The 19,225-nt window shown below is 48.9% G+C and overlaps 1 protein-coding gene across 1 annotated transcript in view; it reads right to left on the reverse strand.

The window, feature by feature from the left end:
* Positions 1-8,128: 8,128 nt before the first annotated feature.
* The window catches only part of LOC142761780 (homogentisate 1,2-dioxygenase-like), a 51,416-nt gene continuing 40,319 nt past the window's right edge, over positions 8,129-19,225 (reverse strand). The window contains exon 12 of the mRNA XM_075894557.1: positions 8,129-8,359. Coding sequence (XP_075750672.1) covers positions 8,225-8,359 — 135 coding nt within the window. The 3' untranslated portion in view covers positions 8,129-8,224. The remainder of the gene's footprint in view (positions 8,360-19,225) is intronic.

Genomic DNA, 19,225 nt, shown 5'->3' on the forward strand with positions numbered 1-19,225 from the left:
TCGAGCTGAACTAACAGTGCTTGCACGAGCGACCCACGACGTCATTCTAGGTATAGATTTTTTGCGGGAATGTGGTGCAACTCTAGATTGTGGTAGTGGTGGGATTATTTTTCGTCCCGTGTTGCCGTCTCCATTCACGAAAGATACCGTTAATGACTGCTTGGAAGTGTTTTCCGTGTCTGAAGACGTCTGCTTGGCCCCGCATACCGCAATGTTTGTGCCTGTAAACTCTTCGCGTTCTTGTGCGGGTTCTTACTACGGTTTAGCCGAGCCGAACTTCAGTAACGCACTTAAGAAAAACGTTATTGTGCCTCGTCGCCTCGTGCTCACTGTCGATGGTTGTGCCGATTTGTGCACTGTGAACGTTTCCGCGCCATTAAACTCAAAGAAGTGTCTTTTTGGAGAACGTCAAGCCCTCGTATTAGGCTTTCTCGTGGATAAAAAAGGCGTGCGACCAGACCCACAGAAGACCGCAGTGGTTCGCAACTTTGAACCACCATGAACAGTGAAGGACCTGCGAAGTTTTCTGGGTCTGTGCTCATATTTCCGCCGATTTATCAAGAACTTCGCACAACTTGCCTCCCCACTGACGTCCCTTCTTCATAAAGACACACCGTACTTGTGGGATGATAAATGTGAGGCTGCATTTCAACAGCTGAAGTTTTTATTGACTTCAGGACCCATCCTAAAGCATTTTGATCCAGATGCTTTGACTGAACTTGATACTGATGCTAGTGGGCTAGGTGTTGGTGCTGTGCTGGTCCAACTCTGCAACAGCCGTCAGCACGTCGTAGCATATGCCAGTCGGACACTGACCTGAGCAGAGAACTACACCGTCACCAAGCTCGAGTGCTTAGCAGTCGTCTTCGCCATTCAGAAGTTCCGACCGTATCTACGTTGCCGCGAGTTCACAATAGTGACCGATCACCACTCACTATGCTGGCTTGTGGGACTTCATGACCCGTCTGGCCGGCTGGCTCGTTGGGCGTTGCGCCTCCAAGAGTACAGCTTTTTTGTTACCTATAAGAGCGGACGATGTCACACAGATGCCGACTGCTTATCCCTCATTCCTTCAGTACACACCAACGCTGACGATGATGACATTGATGACTATTTAGTTTCTGTCTCGTCCGACTTCCCAGATACCAGCAGCCTCAAACGTGAGCAGCAGCGCGACCCTACTCTGAAACCCTTGCTCGAAGCTGCACATAACTCCGTCGACAAGCACTTTAAAATTTCAAATGGCTTGCTGTGTAAAAAAAACTATTCAGCCAATGGCCTCCCGTTGCTGCTAGTGGTGCCGGAAAGCCTGCGCCAGGTGGTCCTTCCTTCTGTGCACGATGACATAACATCCGGTCATCTCGGTTTGACACGTACGCTACATCGACTACGTGAGAGGTTCTACTGGCCGAAAATGTGGAAGACCACAAAACAGTACGTCGCCAGCTGCGCTATATGTCAGCGCCACAAGCGATCCACCACTGCCCCGGCAGATTATTTGCAGCCCATCCCTCCACCGACATCCCCTTTTGAAAAAGTCGGCATCGACTTGCTTGGACCCCTTCCTAAGACCCCATCGGGCCACCGATATGTTATAGTGTGCGTGGATTATTTAACGCGTTATACGGAAACGGACGCACTGACATCGGCCACAGCAGCCACTGTTTCTTCTTTTTTGTTACAACGGGTCATACTGCGTCACGGTGCTCTACGGGTTGTCATCAGTGACCGTGGACGACAATTTATCGCCGATGTGGTTGAAGAAATTTTGCGCCTCTGTGGCTCCTCGTATCACCACTCCACCCCTTACCATCCGCAAACTAACGGTCTCACTGAGAGAACAAATCGAACTCTCACGAATACGCTATCGATGTACGTTGATTCTGACCACAGGAACTGGGACGCCGCTTACCGTTTGTTACTTACGCGTATAACACCGCCAAGCATGAAGTTACTGGACATTCGCCCTTCTTTCTGCTTTACGCACGAAATCCACAGAGTTTTCTGGACACTCTATTACCTTTCTCGAATCAGGAAGATCTGTGCATCACTCAGACGTTGTGTGGCGCTGAAGAAGCACGTCAACTAGCACGCCTTCGAACATTGTCTTCGCAAGAACACAGCAAGAGTCGCTACGATGCCAAGCATATCCCCGTAGAGTTTTCTCCTGGTGACTACGTGTGGCTGTGGACTCCTGTTCATAAAAAAGGATTGTACCGGAAGTTTCTAGCAAACTATTCCGGCCCATTCGCGATAGTCACTCGTCTCAGTGACGTGAATTACGCTGTCGCCCGAGTCACAGCCAATAACCGGCGTTCGCGCACTACGCAAATTGTTCACGTAGCCCGCCTCAAACAGTACCATCATAGGCCTATTTAACTCGCTCGGCGAGCTTCGTCTGCCGCCGGGGGAAATGAAACGAAGATGCGCGAGTCTACGGGGCGCGGAAGAAGAAGAAGAGTAGTGGAGTGGCGCTTGGACTGTGTGGTTGGGTGAAGCGTTCTAGGCCTGTCTTAGAAGTAAGCTGCTCTTTCACAACGCCATTTCACCTCATCTTTAAATAAACACAGTCACTCGTAACATTATTATTATTATTATTATTATTATTATTATTATTATTATTATTATTATTATTATTTTTATTATTATTATTATTATTATGTGAGGTTTCACGTCCCAAAACCATGGTTTGGTTATGAAGAATGGCGTGTTTACGGACTTCCATCGACCCCCGCTGCCGGGATCGAACCCGCGACCTTTGGGACAGCAGCCAAGCACCATAGTCACTGTTCCGCTTAGGTGGATCCAAAAGCTCTATAGCACTGCCCGCATGAAAATCAGGGCCGAAATTGTACGGTCCTGTAAATGCTTGACAGAAATGACTGCGTCGGTTGCTTCATGCTCGACTATGTGGTTGGTCATTTTAGACAATTTTACTAATTATCAGCAAAGGCGAGCACGACACGCAGTCTGTCTGTATAGCTGTTTATTTCTTAACGCTTCATCATTTTTTTACGTAGATGGCGTAGTGTTAGATGCCATTGAGCGAGAATCAATCAATAAACTTCGTGATCACAAAATATGAGTTACGCTTAAAATGCTTGTGCTATTACAGAAATCCCACAACTAACCGTCACAAGTTCGATAGCGACCTAAATTACTATGGCATTTTCTCAACGAATACCCAAGTAAAATTTTTCGTTGTGTGACGCACGCATTAGGTAGATCTGCAGGATATGTCACACAACGGGAAGTCGAAGTACACAGCCGTGCACGTGAGTATTTTTACAGTGTCTAGAAATAGACGCTGTAGTATTTCGTCAATTTCGCATTGTACATAGTGTGAAAACAGCACGGAAAAAGATCCTTTTTTACAGAGCTGTCCGTACCTTGATTCGAAGAAACCCGACTGCCACTGATGCCAGTCGCGCGGCCGTGGAGGCGCTGTAACGGGTGCGGGCATGCGTCGCTGCGTGTTCGTATTCCAGCTTGGTGCTGGGCCTGGTGCGAACGATACGCGTCCCGAGCCATAGGGCTGGAACTCAGGAATCGGTGCGTAGCCTGACGGTGGTAAAGGAGCGGAGGCGTCCGCATAACCCCGTGACTTCAAATATTCTGGCGGTCGCTCATAGACAAGACTCTGAACCGGAGCTGGGGCAAATGCTTGAGGCCCTCGGTAGGCGGCAGGCCGCAGAGCGGGCGGAGCCTGTTGTGGACCCTGTGGGTAAGCGGGTGCCTGTGGGTAAACAGGTGCCCCGGGGTAAGCAGCAACCAGTTGGTAAGCCGGAGCTTGTAGATAGCCCACATAAGGATGTGCGATAAATGACCCTACACTCGGGTCCCGCTCTTGATGTGTGCTGCCCCTTCTGTCTATGCTGTGGCGTCTTCGAGAACCTCGATCTTTGCTTCGCCTTCGGCGATGCCTGGAATGGGAGCTTCGACTTCTTCGTCTGTGGCGGGAGTTGGCGTAGAAGTCGTCCGAGTCGCCGCTGTCTGTCGTCGATAAGCTTTCGTCGCCATCGCCACTCTGTCTGCGAAGCGACCGACGGCGTCCGTTGCTGTCTCGCCGGTGATGAGACGCGGTGGCACTCGACCGTCGTCTTGTGCTTTGAGCGACGGGGCCAGTTCTATGCCCGTTCGTATGAGAGACCTGGGGCACTAATCCACCAGTCGCCGGGCTCATAAGGGACGCGAGTGAAGGCGGCGTCTGTGTGGTGTCGGGTGAAAAGTAGTCCAAGACCGGTCCTTGATAATGCGCGGGCTTATGCGCCGAGCGTTGATTTGGAGCAAGGCTACGAAGTGATGGGGCAGGACTCTGGTTGAGCGAATTAGCACCGGACGGTTGTTCTTTTGGATTCGCGTCTCGTCCAGAACGGGCGGGAGCTGGCTTGGCGTGTGGACGCGGTCCCCTCGTCACAGCAGTGCTGGTCGCCACTGGTGCCAGACTAGGGTCGATTCTCGCCTTTCCCGATGTCTTGTCTTTGGCGGAAGCTCTGTCGACAGCATGTCGGTGCTGCTTCGCGACTGGTGACGAAGGGGATGTAACTGATGGTCCTTCGCTTTTCTTTTTCTCTGCCATGACGGCAGTAGAAGCGAGCCTTTGGGAAGTAGCAGATTTTACCTTTCCACCGCGCTTACGACTGGCCGATCGCTGTTTTTCCTCTGTGTCTATGCGGGAAAGAGTGACGTTGGTTTCTTGTATGATGTCGTCGATGTCTACGGGAATCGCAGAGGCCCCCTTCGTGGTTTCTACAATGTCGAAGTCGTCAGAAAACGAGGCGAACTCGAGCGGCTGATTCTCGTTCGGCGTATCTAGCAGGTCGTCGACGTCACTCCTGAAGAACTGTTCGGTGATCGGACACTCATCGGCGTCCTCCTCGGCGTCTTCACTCTTGTCAGCTCCAATGTCTTCCGTACCAGCCTCGGGTGTCTCTTTCTTTGGCGAGGAGTCCTTCTTTCCTGATGGTTCGTCGGTAGACGGGTTCATTTCCCGTGCCACAAAGAACGTAGGGCGCGTGACCATGGGGCACGCGATTGCGAAGAATGAGAATGACGACGACGACGCCACTAACCAAAAATGGAGCACCGGAAGTGACAGAGGCTGAACGCATCATTAGACATTAAGCACTGTGACAATTCAGTAAAAATAAGGACTATGTTTAATACAGATGCCTAAAAAGTAATAATTAAAACAGCGTAAATAAAACAACAAAGAATATAAGGACAATGAAGTTGACAATTCAATTCTCGAGAATAGAAAACTAATATATATAGAGCGTTACGCAGACAATCCTGCGCATTGTACTATGCGAATATTTTAAGTACATTATAACAGTTCAGGAACAGACATACCTTATTCTTCTTGATGTAGACATCCTGAACCACCAGGGTACACACTGACTTCGATGGGTCGGTGAAACTCACATTGAATATGTCGTTGTGACACGAGAAGTGTGAAATGGTGCATTTAGTTATTATTTAGTACGTTTAGTACTTCGTGCATGTAAATCTCTTACGAGTCATCGTTCCTTTATAGGTATCACATGCCCCATTCCCTTTTTTGTGACACCTTATCGCCTACAAGGCTGCAGGGGCTCGTGCGAGTATCATCCTATGCTGCGGCTGCACTCCGCTTATTCAATGCTGGCGTAACCATGGGGTCAGGGGAGGAGGGAAGAGTATACGATACGTTAATGCACCAACCCTCAAAATATACCAATTTTGCATGTGTATATGTTGACATATTAAGACACTTGCACATACATACATGAGTGGCTAACCACTCCTTTCAACCCTAAAACCATGGAACTGTTTCACGTGGCCATTAGTTAATCAGCTCCGAACAAAAATGGTCGTCGTTGTTAACCAGCGCATGCTCTCTTCATCCGCTTCTTCTTGTTGGTCGTCTTCCTCTACTGCTTATCTCCCAGAACACGTGCACCGAATTATCAGATGCGGGAGCCAATAACTCTGATGGGTGATCGAAAAAAGGATAGATGAAGAAATTCTAAGGGGCAAAATGTATTCGTGTGACTAAATTGCAACCCACGTACCTGCCATCTGAAGACGAGCGCTTTCATCCTACTCTCTTAAGAACTCTGACTCTATTTTTACACTTGTGAGGGTCACGTTCTAGTTACTGCCTTTTGAGTGGGCCATTGCCTCTCTTTAGGAGAGTCATGCGTAGAACGATTGTCAAAGTATCGCGTATGATATAGTTTGTGTGCTTGTCGATGTCATATTATCGTGTGATTCACGATACGCTTTGTCCATGTCACGTGGCCTAAATATACATGTTGACAACTTCAGCTACCACAACGGTCAAATCATGATCATGGGTGTTAGCCGCCGTGATGGAGGTGTTGACGGCAATGCGGGTGCGTCCACGCACCCGCGCTGTAGCTGCATGCCCTACACCAATGGGCATTAATTGTACGAGTTCTCATCTCAGAAGTAGAGCGCGATAAGCTCTAATTCTGTGAAAATAAAATACGTTTCACTTTCGTGTTATACGCCGATTTCTATGAACCTTTCACCTTCATGCCTACGACGGCGGCAGCAGGCATTTTTTTTCTCCCTTTCTGTTTTCTCCTGTATTCGTTATTAAATAGACGACATATACTCTACTATTTAATAATTTACTAGTAAAACTACCCGGTTCTCGGCCAATCCCCCCGCGTGGGTGTGTGCTACTGATCAAGGCTCGACTCTACCTGAAGAAGTTGCGCAGTATTTTTATTACTATTAATTATTCATAACCAACCAGCCCGAGGTGTGACATTCTGTCAGCATGTGGGAATGCGTCAATACACCATAGATTCCCCCTCTCACATCGCCCTAATTGTGCGTCTAGTTTCACGCGTGTTCTTTTTGATGTGCCGGATCAAGGTTGAGCCCTTTCGAAGCAGTTATGAGAGGCGTCGTTTGTGGACTATCCAGGGTGTATACTATGCGCGCACTTTTCACTCTGACTTAAACGTGTCTTCGTACTTCGCTGGTTCTAAAGACCCTGTTCCCCACGCCGGCATGTGGTGGTGTATACACTTTACCACAAATAACGCGGAATATTCCCGTCAAACTTACGCATCTACTTATTGTGTAATTGAGGTGATATTCGACAACCGAATCAATGAGCACACCACGCATTGTTTACACAGCGCAAGCGAAATTCCGAGGCCGCACGTACACTGCTTAAGACGCGATGTGGCAGGTCTCGCTGGCGTATCACACTCTTTTTTGGCCTAGCGCCTTACCATCATTCCTGCCACCACGCACGTTAAATAAAATATTCATTCAGATACAATTATTTCTTGCGAGCTTGAGATAGCGTTACGACTAGCGTGGCTATAGTACTTCATCCCAGCGTTGTGCTATGCTAGTAGTGTTTTTCCATTCTAACCATGTGCTCTATGCATCCAGCGTGATGATGTTTGGGTAGTCCCTGCACACTGAGCATCTTGGCAAAGCATCGCAGAAACAGAGCACTCAGTACATAATGCAGTGGTTCTGAAATGAAGTTCCGCGGACCCCAGGAGATCTGTGAAAGCAATTCTAGAAAAAAATTAAAATAAAAAAGCATTCTTGGAGGCACACTATATATCCCGTGACAGCCACCTTATTAACGCTGCATGTGGTGTTAGTTTATCACCCCCGTCCTTTGTGTTCTCTCTTCGAGCGGTTTCCCACCACTTCTACAAGCCCATGGCTGCGAACTACTTACATATTGCCGACACTATACAGACTAAATATCACCATGGGCTTGAGATGTGACTTTCCATTCATGCTTCTATACGAGATTTCTTGCTTTGCTCTCAGCAGGTAGCAGTGTTTGTTTGTATTTGATTAAGGTGGTGGGTTGGGCCTGTTAGTATATAATTATGCCACACTATAACGCAAAAACACACGACGGACAAAACCACAGACGACGACGAGCGCTGTCGTCATTGCTTGCGTTTTGTCCGTCGAGTGTTTTCTGCGTTATAGTGTGCCAGAACTATGCCGTTTAGGAAGGAAGATGTAGGTTGCACGTGAATGTAGCCTTGCGAGATTTGCAGCTGTAAGGAGAAAAAGGCTCCTCACGAAACTTTAAGGATTCCACTGCAGGCAAAGTGAGCACACGCTTTCACCATTATACGAAAACAAGCGTCACACTTTATTGTTGAGCGCAAGACAGCTGCGACCCGGCGAGGCACATGCGGATGACACCGACATTGCTGTACTCGTACTACGGCTTCCAGCTGGGGTCGAAGTTCTTGCGCAGTCCCTGCCAGCAGGTGTAGTACTCTTTGTCGAGCGCCTGCGACTCGTGCTCGGCCCACGGCGTCACCGCCATGCTCAGGGAGCTCTCGAACATGAACGCCTGCGAAACACCACTTGAGCTTAAGTCGCAACACTATACACCCTTGGCATATCGATTTGCGACAGTACTGTGCAATTTTTGGTCAAGCGCCGCTTTGAAGGGATCATGAACGATCTCTCGATTGGGCTTGGTGAGAAACGGTATCCTGCGTTTAGCAGACCCTTCCATGGGCATCTCAGCTAAACCTTGCAGTCGTTCGCGACAATGACAGCGTACAAGCGAAGCGCGAAGCTGCCGTTTTCTCAGGCAGAGCCCTGTGCTCACTCTCTTCGAAGCTGCCAGCGCCTGCTATCAAGCGCCGAACAGCGGAGCGCGCCATTGGCCGACAGCCAACGTATATCGAGTGCCGCCTTTGAACAGTGAACAGTGAACAGTGAACTTTATTGACATCATGTACATAGTACACAATGCCGGAGGCCGGCAGAAAAAGCCATCGCAAGGATAGCTTGACGAAGCTGCGGGCCCTCGTTTTGGCACCAGCGTACAACGGTGTTCTCAGTACATAAACAGACAACAACAATAACAACAACAAGAGAAAAAAAGTACTGAACAGATAAATCACTTAGTACAGGATCCGAAGGAAAATGTGAGCCCACTACAAATAACCACGTCTTGCGTACAAACCATACACAAAAGAAAATATACACCAACGGATGTACTAAATAGCTCAGTACATATAGATTACCTTCATAATACATGCATACAGATTAACATAACTTTGTAATTTACATAGAGTACACTATAGATATATAATTACACAAATCATTCAATACACGACCGAAAAAAAAATATGAGAAAATATGAGAAAATATGAGGTGGTTACAAATCGCCATGCCTAGCGTACACCGACATATTCTCTATAGCTGACACTCATAGGCATGCGCGAGATATTATATAGTGTCAATGTAATTATTTGCAAGAAAGGAACGTATTGCATTGAAAGTGTTGATTTCCAGCTGAAAGTTAAATTCATATAAAGCATTTAGTAGCCTCGGAAGTCTGTTTCCTAACGTATGTCGCCCATATGTTGTTCAACAAGTTTTAACAGTCCAAATTTCGCAGTTTCGCGTTTTATAAGGCTGACAATTTCTTTTAAGGTTGGCAAGTTCAGTCAAGAATACATGTTCCCCCTTTAATTCTTGTTTATAGGCTTTCGTTAATCTAAAGTTGTACATCTTCTCAAAAGGCATTACATTATACTTTTCAAACAACGGGTAAGTGTGAAAATGTGAAGGCACGTCCTCTACAGCACGTAGAAATCTTTTTTGTAGACAATACAATTTTTGTATGTTTTCTTGACTAGTGGATGCCCAAACTAGATGGCAATAGTTAATTCTTGAGGAAAATAAAGAGTTGTAAATTAATATCATTACATGTCTCGGAAGGATCAGGCGATTCCGGTAGACTAGTCCCACTATTTGAGATAACTTACTTGATATTGTGTCGATGTGCTCGTTCCAAGAAAGGTTTTCCTGGAAGACCACTCCTAGTGTTTTAATGTTGGGCACAATATCAACCGGGGTCGAATTCAGCAGTATTTGTTGCGTCAATGTTACCTTCTTATTTTTACTTCTGAATATTACAGATTTGGTTTTGCTCGTGTTTATTTTAAGATGGTTTTTCTCAGTCCAGCTATTTAGGTTTTTCAATACAAAATTTGCTTCGCCAACTAATTTGTCCGCCGAATTTCCTCGTAAAAATATGCTGGTGTCATCAGCATAAATAATAAATTCAGCGCTAGGGCTAATGCTGACCACGTCATTAATATAGATATTGCCACGTTCCATTTCCCAAGTTTTTGTTATCGTCCGTAAACACCGCACGATTCTCAGCGCAAACCGCGCCTGCAGTTTTCTAGAAGGTTCCGGACTGTAGTAGATCATTTCGATAAGATCACGCCCACTGTGCGAACGGTACAGATTGTTCTGGAACCTACGCCACCGCCAGCGATAACGCTAGAACATTCGACGGCAAGAGTATAAATGCCGACGCGCTTCGCCGCTTGTCAGTTGTTGATCGAAGGCCGACGCTCCGTTCGCCGCTATCAGTCCGAGACTGCTATCTGTGCGAGACTGCTGCTGTAATTGGACTTTCAGTTTACCGGGCACAGGTTCGCCCAAATAAACAGTTAAATCCTAACACGAAGTCTCCTGTCTTCGGCCACGTCACGACCCCGTGACATCTGGTGGAGGTGCTGCTTCGTTCATGTACCGGACGCCCCCGTCAAGCCGTGAACCCAGCCCACGTCGCGGAGAAGACACCGACACCAACCAGGAGCAGCGAACAAGCCGCCGACAGAGAGGGCTACCACCAGAGTACGGGCTTCTACCAGACAAGGCGCGGAAGACAAAGGCCATGACCGCGACTGCAGCGACAATGACAACCGCAGCGTCCCAGCCCACGATGGTCATGCATCAACCCAGGGAACCACCAATTTTCCATGGGTCATCGTTCGAAGACCCGGAGTCCTGGCTGGAGACATACGACCGTGTGGCCGCCCTCAACCACTGGGACCATGACGAAAAGCTGCGTCGTGTGTTCTTCTATTTGGAAGACACCGCAAGGACTTGGCTTGAAAATCGGGAGTCCACGCTCCGAACGTGGGATGTTTTCTGCGGCGCATTCCTTCAAACGTTCGCGAGCGTCGCTCGCAAAGAGAGGGCCGCTGCTTTATTAGAGACTCGGGTTCAGCTGCCAAATGAAAATGTCGCCATTTTCACAGAAGAAATGACCCGACTATTCCGTCACGCTGATCCAGACATGCCTGAGGAGAAAAAAGTTCGTTTCCTCATGCGAGGGGTCAAAGAGGAGCTCTTCGCGGGACTGATGAGAAACCCACCGATAACCGTCCAAGAATTTGTAGCAGAAGCGACCACTATCGAAAAGACCCTGGACATGCGCACCAGACAGTATAATCGTCGCCTGACTGCAGACTGCGCTGCTGCTCAAGCCAGTAACTCCGGAGACCTGCGTGAAACGATCCGAGCGATCGTGCGGGAAGAGCTGCGCAAGCTGTTGCCTTCGGCCCAGCCTCAAGTGGATTCAATTGCCGACATTGTGCGAGAAGAAGTTCGGCAATCGCTTCAAATTCCCCACGCACCGCTGCCCGAGCCGGAAGCTATGAGCTACGCCGCTGCACTGCGCCACAACGCTCCTCCCCGTCCACGCCAAAACGCCGCCCCATCGCACTTCCGTCGACAGACGCCACCGCCGCCACCACCCCCACCGACGTCATACCGTTCGCCAGCGGCCCAGCGCAGTGCACCGAGGAAGACTGACGTCTGGCGCACCCCTGACCATCGCCCGCTCTGCTACCACTGCGGCGAGGCCGGACACACATACCGCCGTTGCCAGTACCGACAGATGGGACTGCGTGGCTTCGCCGTCAATGCACCGCGTCCACAGCCAGGAGAACGACCACGTGACATCGCCGACTACCTGACAGGAACTCGGTGGACACCACGAAGCCCTTCGCGTTCGCCGTCGCCCAGCCGCCGCACGTCACCGCACCACCGGCAGTACTCTGGCCCAACGCGGGGCCGGTCTCCTAGCCCGTATCCGGGAAACTAAGGGCAGCAACCGGTGGAGGTGCGGTTGCTGTGCGACGAACTACCGAAGATCCTCCGACGACGATGACGCCGCGACGGAGCTTTCCGAACACAACGCCAGCCAGACAAAGCCCTGACGGCGAAAGCTCATTTACCGAAGGTGGCCTGACGACGCAGCATGGAAGCAGCGGAACAAGCCGACGCAGCCGTGACCCGACGCCACGCCCTAACTGTAATGCGAGACGGCGAACTAGCGACCTCGACGTTCTTATCGACGGCCACAGTGTGACTGCTCTCGTCGATACTGGAGCCGACTATTCTGTCATCAGTGGGTCGTTCGCCGCGAAGTTAAAGAAAGTTAGGACAGCTTGGAAAGGCCCTGAAATCCGCACAGCCGGAGGTCATCTCGTAACGCCTGCAGGAATCTGCAAGGCGAGAGTCACCATTAACGGCCGTATTTATCCTACAGACTTCGTAGTCCTACAGCGTTGCTCGAGAGATGTCATCCTTGGCATGGACTTCTTATGCCTCCATGGTGCTGTCATCAACCTAAAAACAAAGTCGATAACGTTATCCACAGAAGAAGCACTACCGCCGCGCACGCCGTCAGGACACCATGCCTTGAATGTGCTGGAAGAACAAGTCACCATTCCGCCTCGCTCAAGCGTCATTATTTCAGTCGGCGCTCCTAAATCACCTGACTTGGAAGGCGTCGTTGAAGGCAGTCAGCATCTGTTGGTCACCCGAAATATTTGCGTCGCAAGAGGAATTGCAGAGCTGCGGGGAGGCAAAGCAACGGTTTTGCTCACGAATTTCAGCAATGAGTACAAACATGTGAACAAAGGAACAACGGTCGCATACATCGAAGAAATTGTCGAAGCCACCAGTGCTTTCGCCCTCGCCGATTCTGCGGAACCTGCTCAGAGGAACCAAGCCCCTCCCATAGCTTTCGACGTCAATCCCAGACTTCCAAACCATAAGCAAGAACAGCTCAAGGCCTTGCTCCTGCAATACGAAGATTGCTTTTCGTCGTCATCGAAAATTCGGCAGACCCCATTCACGAAACATCGCATCATAACCGAAGAAAATGCCAGACCACTCCGTCAGAGTCCGTACAGGGTTTCGACGCGAGAACGTGAGGCCATGAAGAGACAAGTTGATGAAATGCTGCGGGATGACATTATCCAGCCGTCCAAGAGTCCATGGGCATCCCCCGTGGTGTTAGTGAAGAAAAAGGATGGGACCCTACGTTTCTGCGTCGATTATCGCCACCTGAACAAAATCACAAGAAAGGACGTGTATCCCCTCCCACGAATAGACGACGCACTTGATCGGCTCCATAACGCCAAGTACTTTTCGTCAATGGACCTTAAGACTGGCTATTGGCAAATCGAAGTCGACAAAAGAAACCGAGAGAAGACGGCGTTCATAACACCGGACGGCCTCTTCGAGTTTAAGGTGATGCCCTTCGGCCTTTGCTCAGCGCCTGCAACGTTTCAACGCGTTATGGATACAGTACTGGCAGGATTGAAGTGGCAGACTTGCCTTGTGTACTTGGACGACGTCGTCGTGTTTTCCTCGAGTTTCGACGAGCATCTTCGGCGCCTTGAAGCTGTACTTCAAGCCATCAAGACTTCCGGACTCACACTGAAGCCAGAAAAGTGCAGATTTGCGTATGAGGAGCTCTTGTTTCTGGGGCACGTTATCAGCAAGTCCGGAGTTCGTCCCGATCCACGGAAAACAGCCGCCATCGCCGACTTCCCGCCGCCCACTGACAAGAAAGCCGTGCGCCGATTTCTGGGCCTGTGTGCCTATTATAGGCGGTTCGTGAAAAACTTCACCCGCATCGCCGATCCTCTCACTAACCTTACCAAGGCCGACGTGGAGTTTAAGTGGGAAACGCCGCAGGAACACGCTTTCCAGGAGCTTAAACATCGCCTCCAGACGCCTCCGTTACTTGCCCATTTCGACGAATCCGCCGAGACAGAAATACATACTGACGCAAGCAGCGTAGGTCTTGGCGCCGTTCTTGTGCAGAGGGCTGACGGATTTGAAAGGGTTATTAGTTACGCCAGCCGATCGCTATCCAAAGCAGAAGCAAATTATTCCACAACAGAAAAGGAGTGCCTCGCCATCATCTGGGCTACATCGAAATTTCGCCCCTACCTCTACGGCAGGCCCTTCAAAGTTGTGAGTGACCACCACGCATTGTGTTGGCTAGCCACCTTGAAGGACCCCTCAGGTCGCCTAGCACGATGGAGCCTGAGACTTCAAGAATATGACATTACTGTCATTTACAAGTCCGGCAAAAAACACTCCGACGCCGACTGTCTCTCTCGTGCGCCTGTCGACCAACCGCTACCCGACGACCCGGATGACGACTACTTCTTAGGAACGATAACTACCGACGACTTCGCTGAACGACAGAGGGCCGACCCGGAACTTAAGGCCCTAATAGAATACCTCGAAGGCAGGACCGCCGAAGTCCCGAAGATATTCAAGCGCGCACTTGCGTCGTTCTTTCTACGAAACGGTCTTCTACAAAAGAAAAACTTTTCACCGCTTCGAGCTAAGTACCTTCTTGTGGTGCCTTCAGCTCTGCGACCAGAACTCCTGCAGGCCCTTCACGACGATCCGACGGCAGGGCACCTCGGTGTTTCTCGCACGCTCGCGAGGATACAAGAAAGGTACTACTGGCCACGTCTTACCACCGACGTCACTCGTTATGTGAGAACATGCCGGGACTGTCAGCGACGCAAGACACCGCCGACAAGGCCAGCGGGACTTCTGAAGCCAATTGATCCACCTTGCCGACCTTTCCAGCAGATTGGTATGGACCTACTGGGGCCGTTCCCGACGTCGGCTTTCGGAAACAAGTGGATTGTGGTAGCTACCGACTACCTCACCCGCTACGCCGAGACAAAAGCCCTGCCAAAAGGCAGTGCATCCGAAGTAGCTAAATTCTTCGTCGAAAATATCGTCCTACGTCATGGCGCCCCAGAGCTCCTTATCACCGACCGAGGAACGGCATTCACTGCCGACTTAACTCAAGCGATCTTGGCATACAGCCAAACAAACCACCGCCGGACGACAGCGTACCACCCACAGACCAACGGCCTCACCGAGCGGCTTAACAAGACGATCGCCGACATGCTGTCAATGTACGTCGATGTCGAACACAAGACGTGGGACGCCATTCTTCCGTATGTGACCTTCGCATACAACACGGCGGTGCAGGAGACGACGCAGATATCGCCATACAAATTGGTCTACGGAAGGAGCCCGGCAACGACGCTCGATGCCATGTTACCCAACGTCACCGACGAAGAAAACCTCGATGTGAGCGAGTACCTTCAACGCGCCGAAGAAGCCCGACAACTTGCGCGTCTCCGTATCAAGAATCAACAGACGACCGACAGCCACCGTTACAACCTTCGACGACGCTTCGTGGAATACCAGCCCGGTGAACGTGTTTGGGTGTGGACGCCGATACGCCGACGTGGACTAAGTGAAAAGCTTCTGCGACGGTACTTCGGACCGTACAGGGTGGTTCGACGGCTCGGCCCACTTGATTACGAGGTTGTCCCCGACGGCATCACGAACTCTCAACGACGCCGATCGCGACCTGAAGTCGTCCATGTCGCGCGCCTCAAGCCGTTTCATGCGCGTTAACAAACTGAACTAGTGTTTTTTTTGTATTATTGTTGTATCGTAACTTATTCATTGTACTTTCTTGCATTATTATTGTACTTTCATCTTTAGGTAAAGCATCGGGACGATGCCTTTTTTCAGAGGGGGGCAATGCCACGTTCCATTTCCCAACTTTTTGTTATCGTCCGAAAACACCGCACGATTCTCAGCGCAAACCGCGCCTGCAGTTTTTTAGAAGGTTCCGGACTGTAGTAGATCATTTCGATAAGATCACGCCCACTGTGCGAACGGTACAGATTGTTCTGGAACCTACGCCACCGCCAGCGATAACGCTAGAACATTCGACGGCAAGAGTATAAATGCCGACGCGCTTCGCCGCTTGTCAGTTGTTGATCGAAGGCCGACGCTCCGTTCGCCGCTATCAGTCCGAGACTGCTATCTGTGCGAGACTGCTGCTGTAATTGGACTTTCAGTTTACCGGGCACAGGTTTGTCCAAATTAACAGTTATATCCTAACACGAAGTCTCCTGTCTTCGGCCACGTCACGACCCCGTGACAATATTAAAAAGAAATGGTCCCAAGATGCTCCCCTGTGGTACACCAGAAGATAAAGGCAATAGATCGGAAAAACAGTCGTCGATATGAACCCTTTTTTTCCGATGTCCTTTGGATCAGATACGCTTCTTTCTACGGAGTGGCGGCGCTGCGCCCCATAGCCTGCTAACATTACACAGTGAGCCATACTCGCACGCGGGATTAGCACCGGGAGAAAGCGATCGCCTTTCACCATAAAGTTCGTTCGGTCAGCGACCATTGGAATGATGGGGAGTACACGGATTAGCCTATAGTCTTTGTGCTTGCGTGCTTCAAACGCACTTGTGGCTTTTTTATTGCTGTATTTTTGTTTTGTTTCGAATAAAAGAGATCACCGTTTCGAACTTCGCGACCCGATTTGAACTGGTGAACCTAAAAGGTTACGGCGGTGACATGCAACTGCTAAACAACTGCTTATCATCGTTTTCTGTCAAAACAGCCCCAAGTTACGCGAAGCCGAACGGAGCCGAAAGTACGAAGACAAGACGAATACATGTACTACCCATCATTCCCGTGCTTGCTGAAGCGCCATGCATGGCAGCTCCTATAGACACTATTGCGCCAGATTTACCTCTAGTGTAATGATAGCAAGTTTAATGATTTTCGTAACGCACGCTCTAAGTCATGAGTCATGATCTATGCTGACGTAGCTTTCTTCGCGCGATTCCTCCCTGCTTACCGTTTAGCACGCTCGTTGGAACGAAATTTAAAAAAAAAATCTTTAGGCGAAAGCCTTTAGTGTGTCATACACACGCCTGTCCATCCGCCCGTTCCCTGGAACGGTGCCAGCTGTGGCATATCCCTCTTACAGTCGCTCGGTAACCACGTTATTGCTGAGAAAGTGTACAAATAATAACACAGGAACGAAAAGATACGCCATGGTCAGTCTTAACAAAATAAATTAGGAATCACTGCATGCGACCAGAATTGAAGTTTACAGGTTCATTTCCACACCACATTACATGTCAAGACACAACTTCAGTTCAGACAATAGATCTGTCTGAAGTTTGAGGGGAAGTTGGAATGTGGGAGAGGAGGGCCGCTCCTTTGACCCTGTAACCAACGCTCTCGGTTGGCGCATGCATTCAAGTTGTGTGCGCAGCGTGTTATTATAGACCTCTATTCGTTCGAAGTTTCTACGCAGCATCTGTCACAGACTCCTACGCACGAACAATCGCTACAAATTGCCTAACGAAGCCCCGAAAAAGATCAACTCTCGAAAATTGCTTATTGTACGGTCTCGGGCGCACAAAGGCGAACTGCATCGCATTATTTTCGCGCAAAGCTCTTACAATATCACATTTAATGGGCTTCGTTTCTTTTATAGTCGCGGCCACTGCATCATTGCGCTGTAAAAGCGAAGCACAAGGACGCAGAATGTCATGCTTGCAGCTTTCTATAACGCGCACCCAATTTATCGAACGACGCTCTTTGATGTCGAGCATCAACTAAAGGCTCAGCAATTAAATTCAGTGGGCTGGATAAGCGCCAATATGTTGCTACTAGGCGGGCACTCACAAAGAGTGACTTTCCTCAAAGTTGGGCGGGCTGTGGTAGCTCTTGGAGAACGTGGCGAGGGGGCGGGCGCTAAAACTTGTGCCGGGTAGTCTCCCCTGCCAAAGCATGCATGCTTTAACAGAAGCGCTCGCAGCGTCCTTTCTTGAGGAATGCAAATACTATAAGCTCACGCAAGCGCTTCGTCAAGCTCGGTTGAGCACCGTAAAAAAACTCCTCGTCACAAACTGCAACTTTAGCCCATCTTGGTGATGGTCGTGCGAAAGTATCGCTTTCCTGTCGCATTTTTTGCTTAAGCCTTTCTAATATCTTGTGATGTTTGTCGCGTCAATGCACTCGGGCGTGCTTTGAAACAAGACAGTGGGTATGGAAATGATAATGTGCTTTATCATAGAGTATCAGCTCTTTTGTGCGAAACAAATGTTTCATGGAAAGTATACAAACTTATACTTCGATGCCCCACCAGCAACGTCGTCCTACACTGGACGTCAATTCAAACTCTCCGAGCGGTATTCAAAATTTGAGAAGCAATCTCGCATGACGAATACCGAAACAACAAAAAGAATGCATCGCGACACTATAGAACCATTCGCTTATAGGCCAGTTTTCAAGTTTTGCTTTGATACGTATATCGCAGTGTGCACGCGTTGCTGCATCACCAGGGTCTTATAGAGGCGTTTTATTTATTATAATATATTTATTAATTACTACCAACAATAAATAAGAAATAAAAACAAAACAAGAAAACAATGTCTGAACAAGCTTGTTGATCACACTTGAGGCTCAAGGTATTCGATTTTTTACTCAAAATGTAAAAAATGTGCCAAATTGTTGTGCCAGTGACATGGCGTGCTGACACAAGTTCGGAAAATTTCGGAAATGAACAAAGAAGTTCGCGTGCTGGAAAACCTCACGAAACGCAGTAAAGCACTGTTGAAGGAAGTAAAAGACTGGGCAAAGGTAAACGACTATAAGTACGTCTGGCATAGAAACAACAAAATCCTCGTAAAAAAGGCGGAGAGGCATCCAACGAAGCCTATCTCGGATTTCCGCGATGTTGCTAAGCTCACCTAGATGTCTGACTAGTACTTCTTGGTTTTTGTGTGTAAAAGAATCACCAGACGGCACCTGTTTGCCATACGTCCTACGTTAATCCTAACCAGTTTTCAAAAATGCTTGGTCCAGCCTTCGCAAAATCTTTCAAATCTGTTCATTTTAACGCACAGTCACTCGGAAATAAAGAAATGCAACTAAATTTATTTTTGCAACAGTTAGATACATCTTTGGATGTAATTATGGTAACTGAAACTTGGTCGAAAAATGATTGTGATCTTATCCGTCTTCCTATGTACCAAACATTTTTTTTTAAACCGCAATAATGGTCGCGCGGGAGGTGTTTGTATGCTGTTTAAAAATATTTGGGAACCAGACTTGCTACCGTTATTCACAGTATGCACGTGCGACTATGAAGTGTTATCTGTATGTTCAGGAAGCACCCTTTTTGCAGTGTGTTATCGTCCTTCACAGGGCTCAGTCTAGCATTTATTAGTTTCTTTGA

The sequence above is a fragment of the Rhipicephalus microplus genome, chromosome 5 (genome assembly GCF_043290135.1).
Source record: "Rhipicephalus microplus isolate Deutch F79 chromosome 5, USDA_Rmic, whole genome shotgun sequence".
NCBI classification, from domain to species: domain Eukaryota; kingdom Metazoa; phylum Arthropoda; class Arachnida; order Ixodida; family Ixodidae; genus Rhipicephalus; species Rhipicephalus microplus.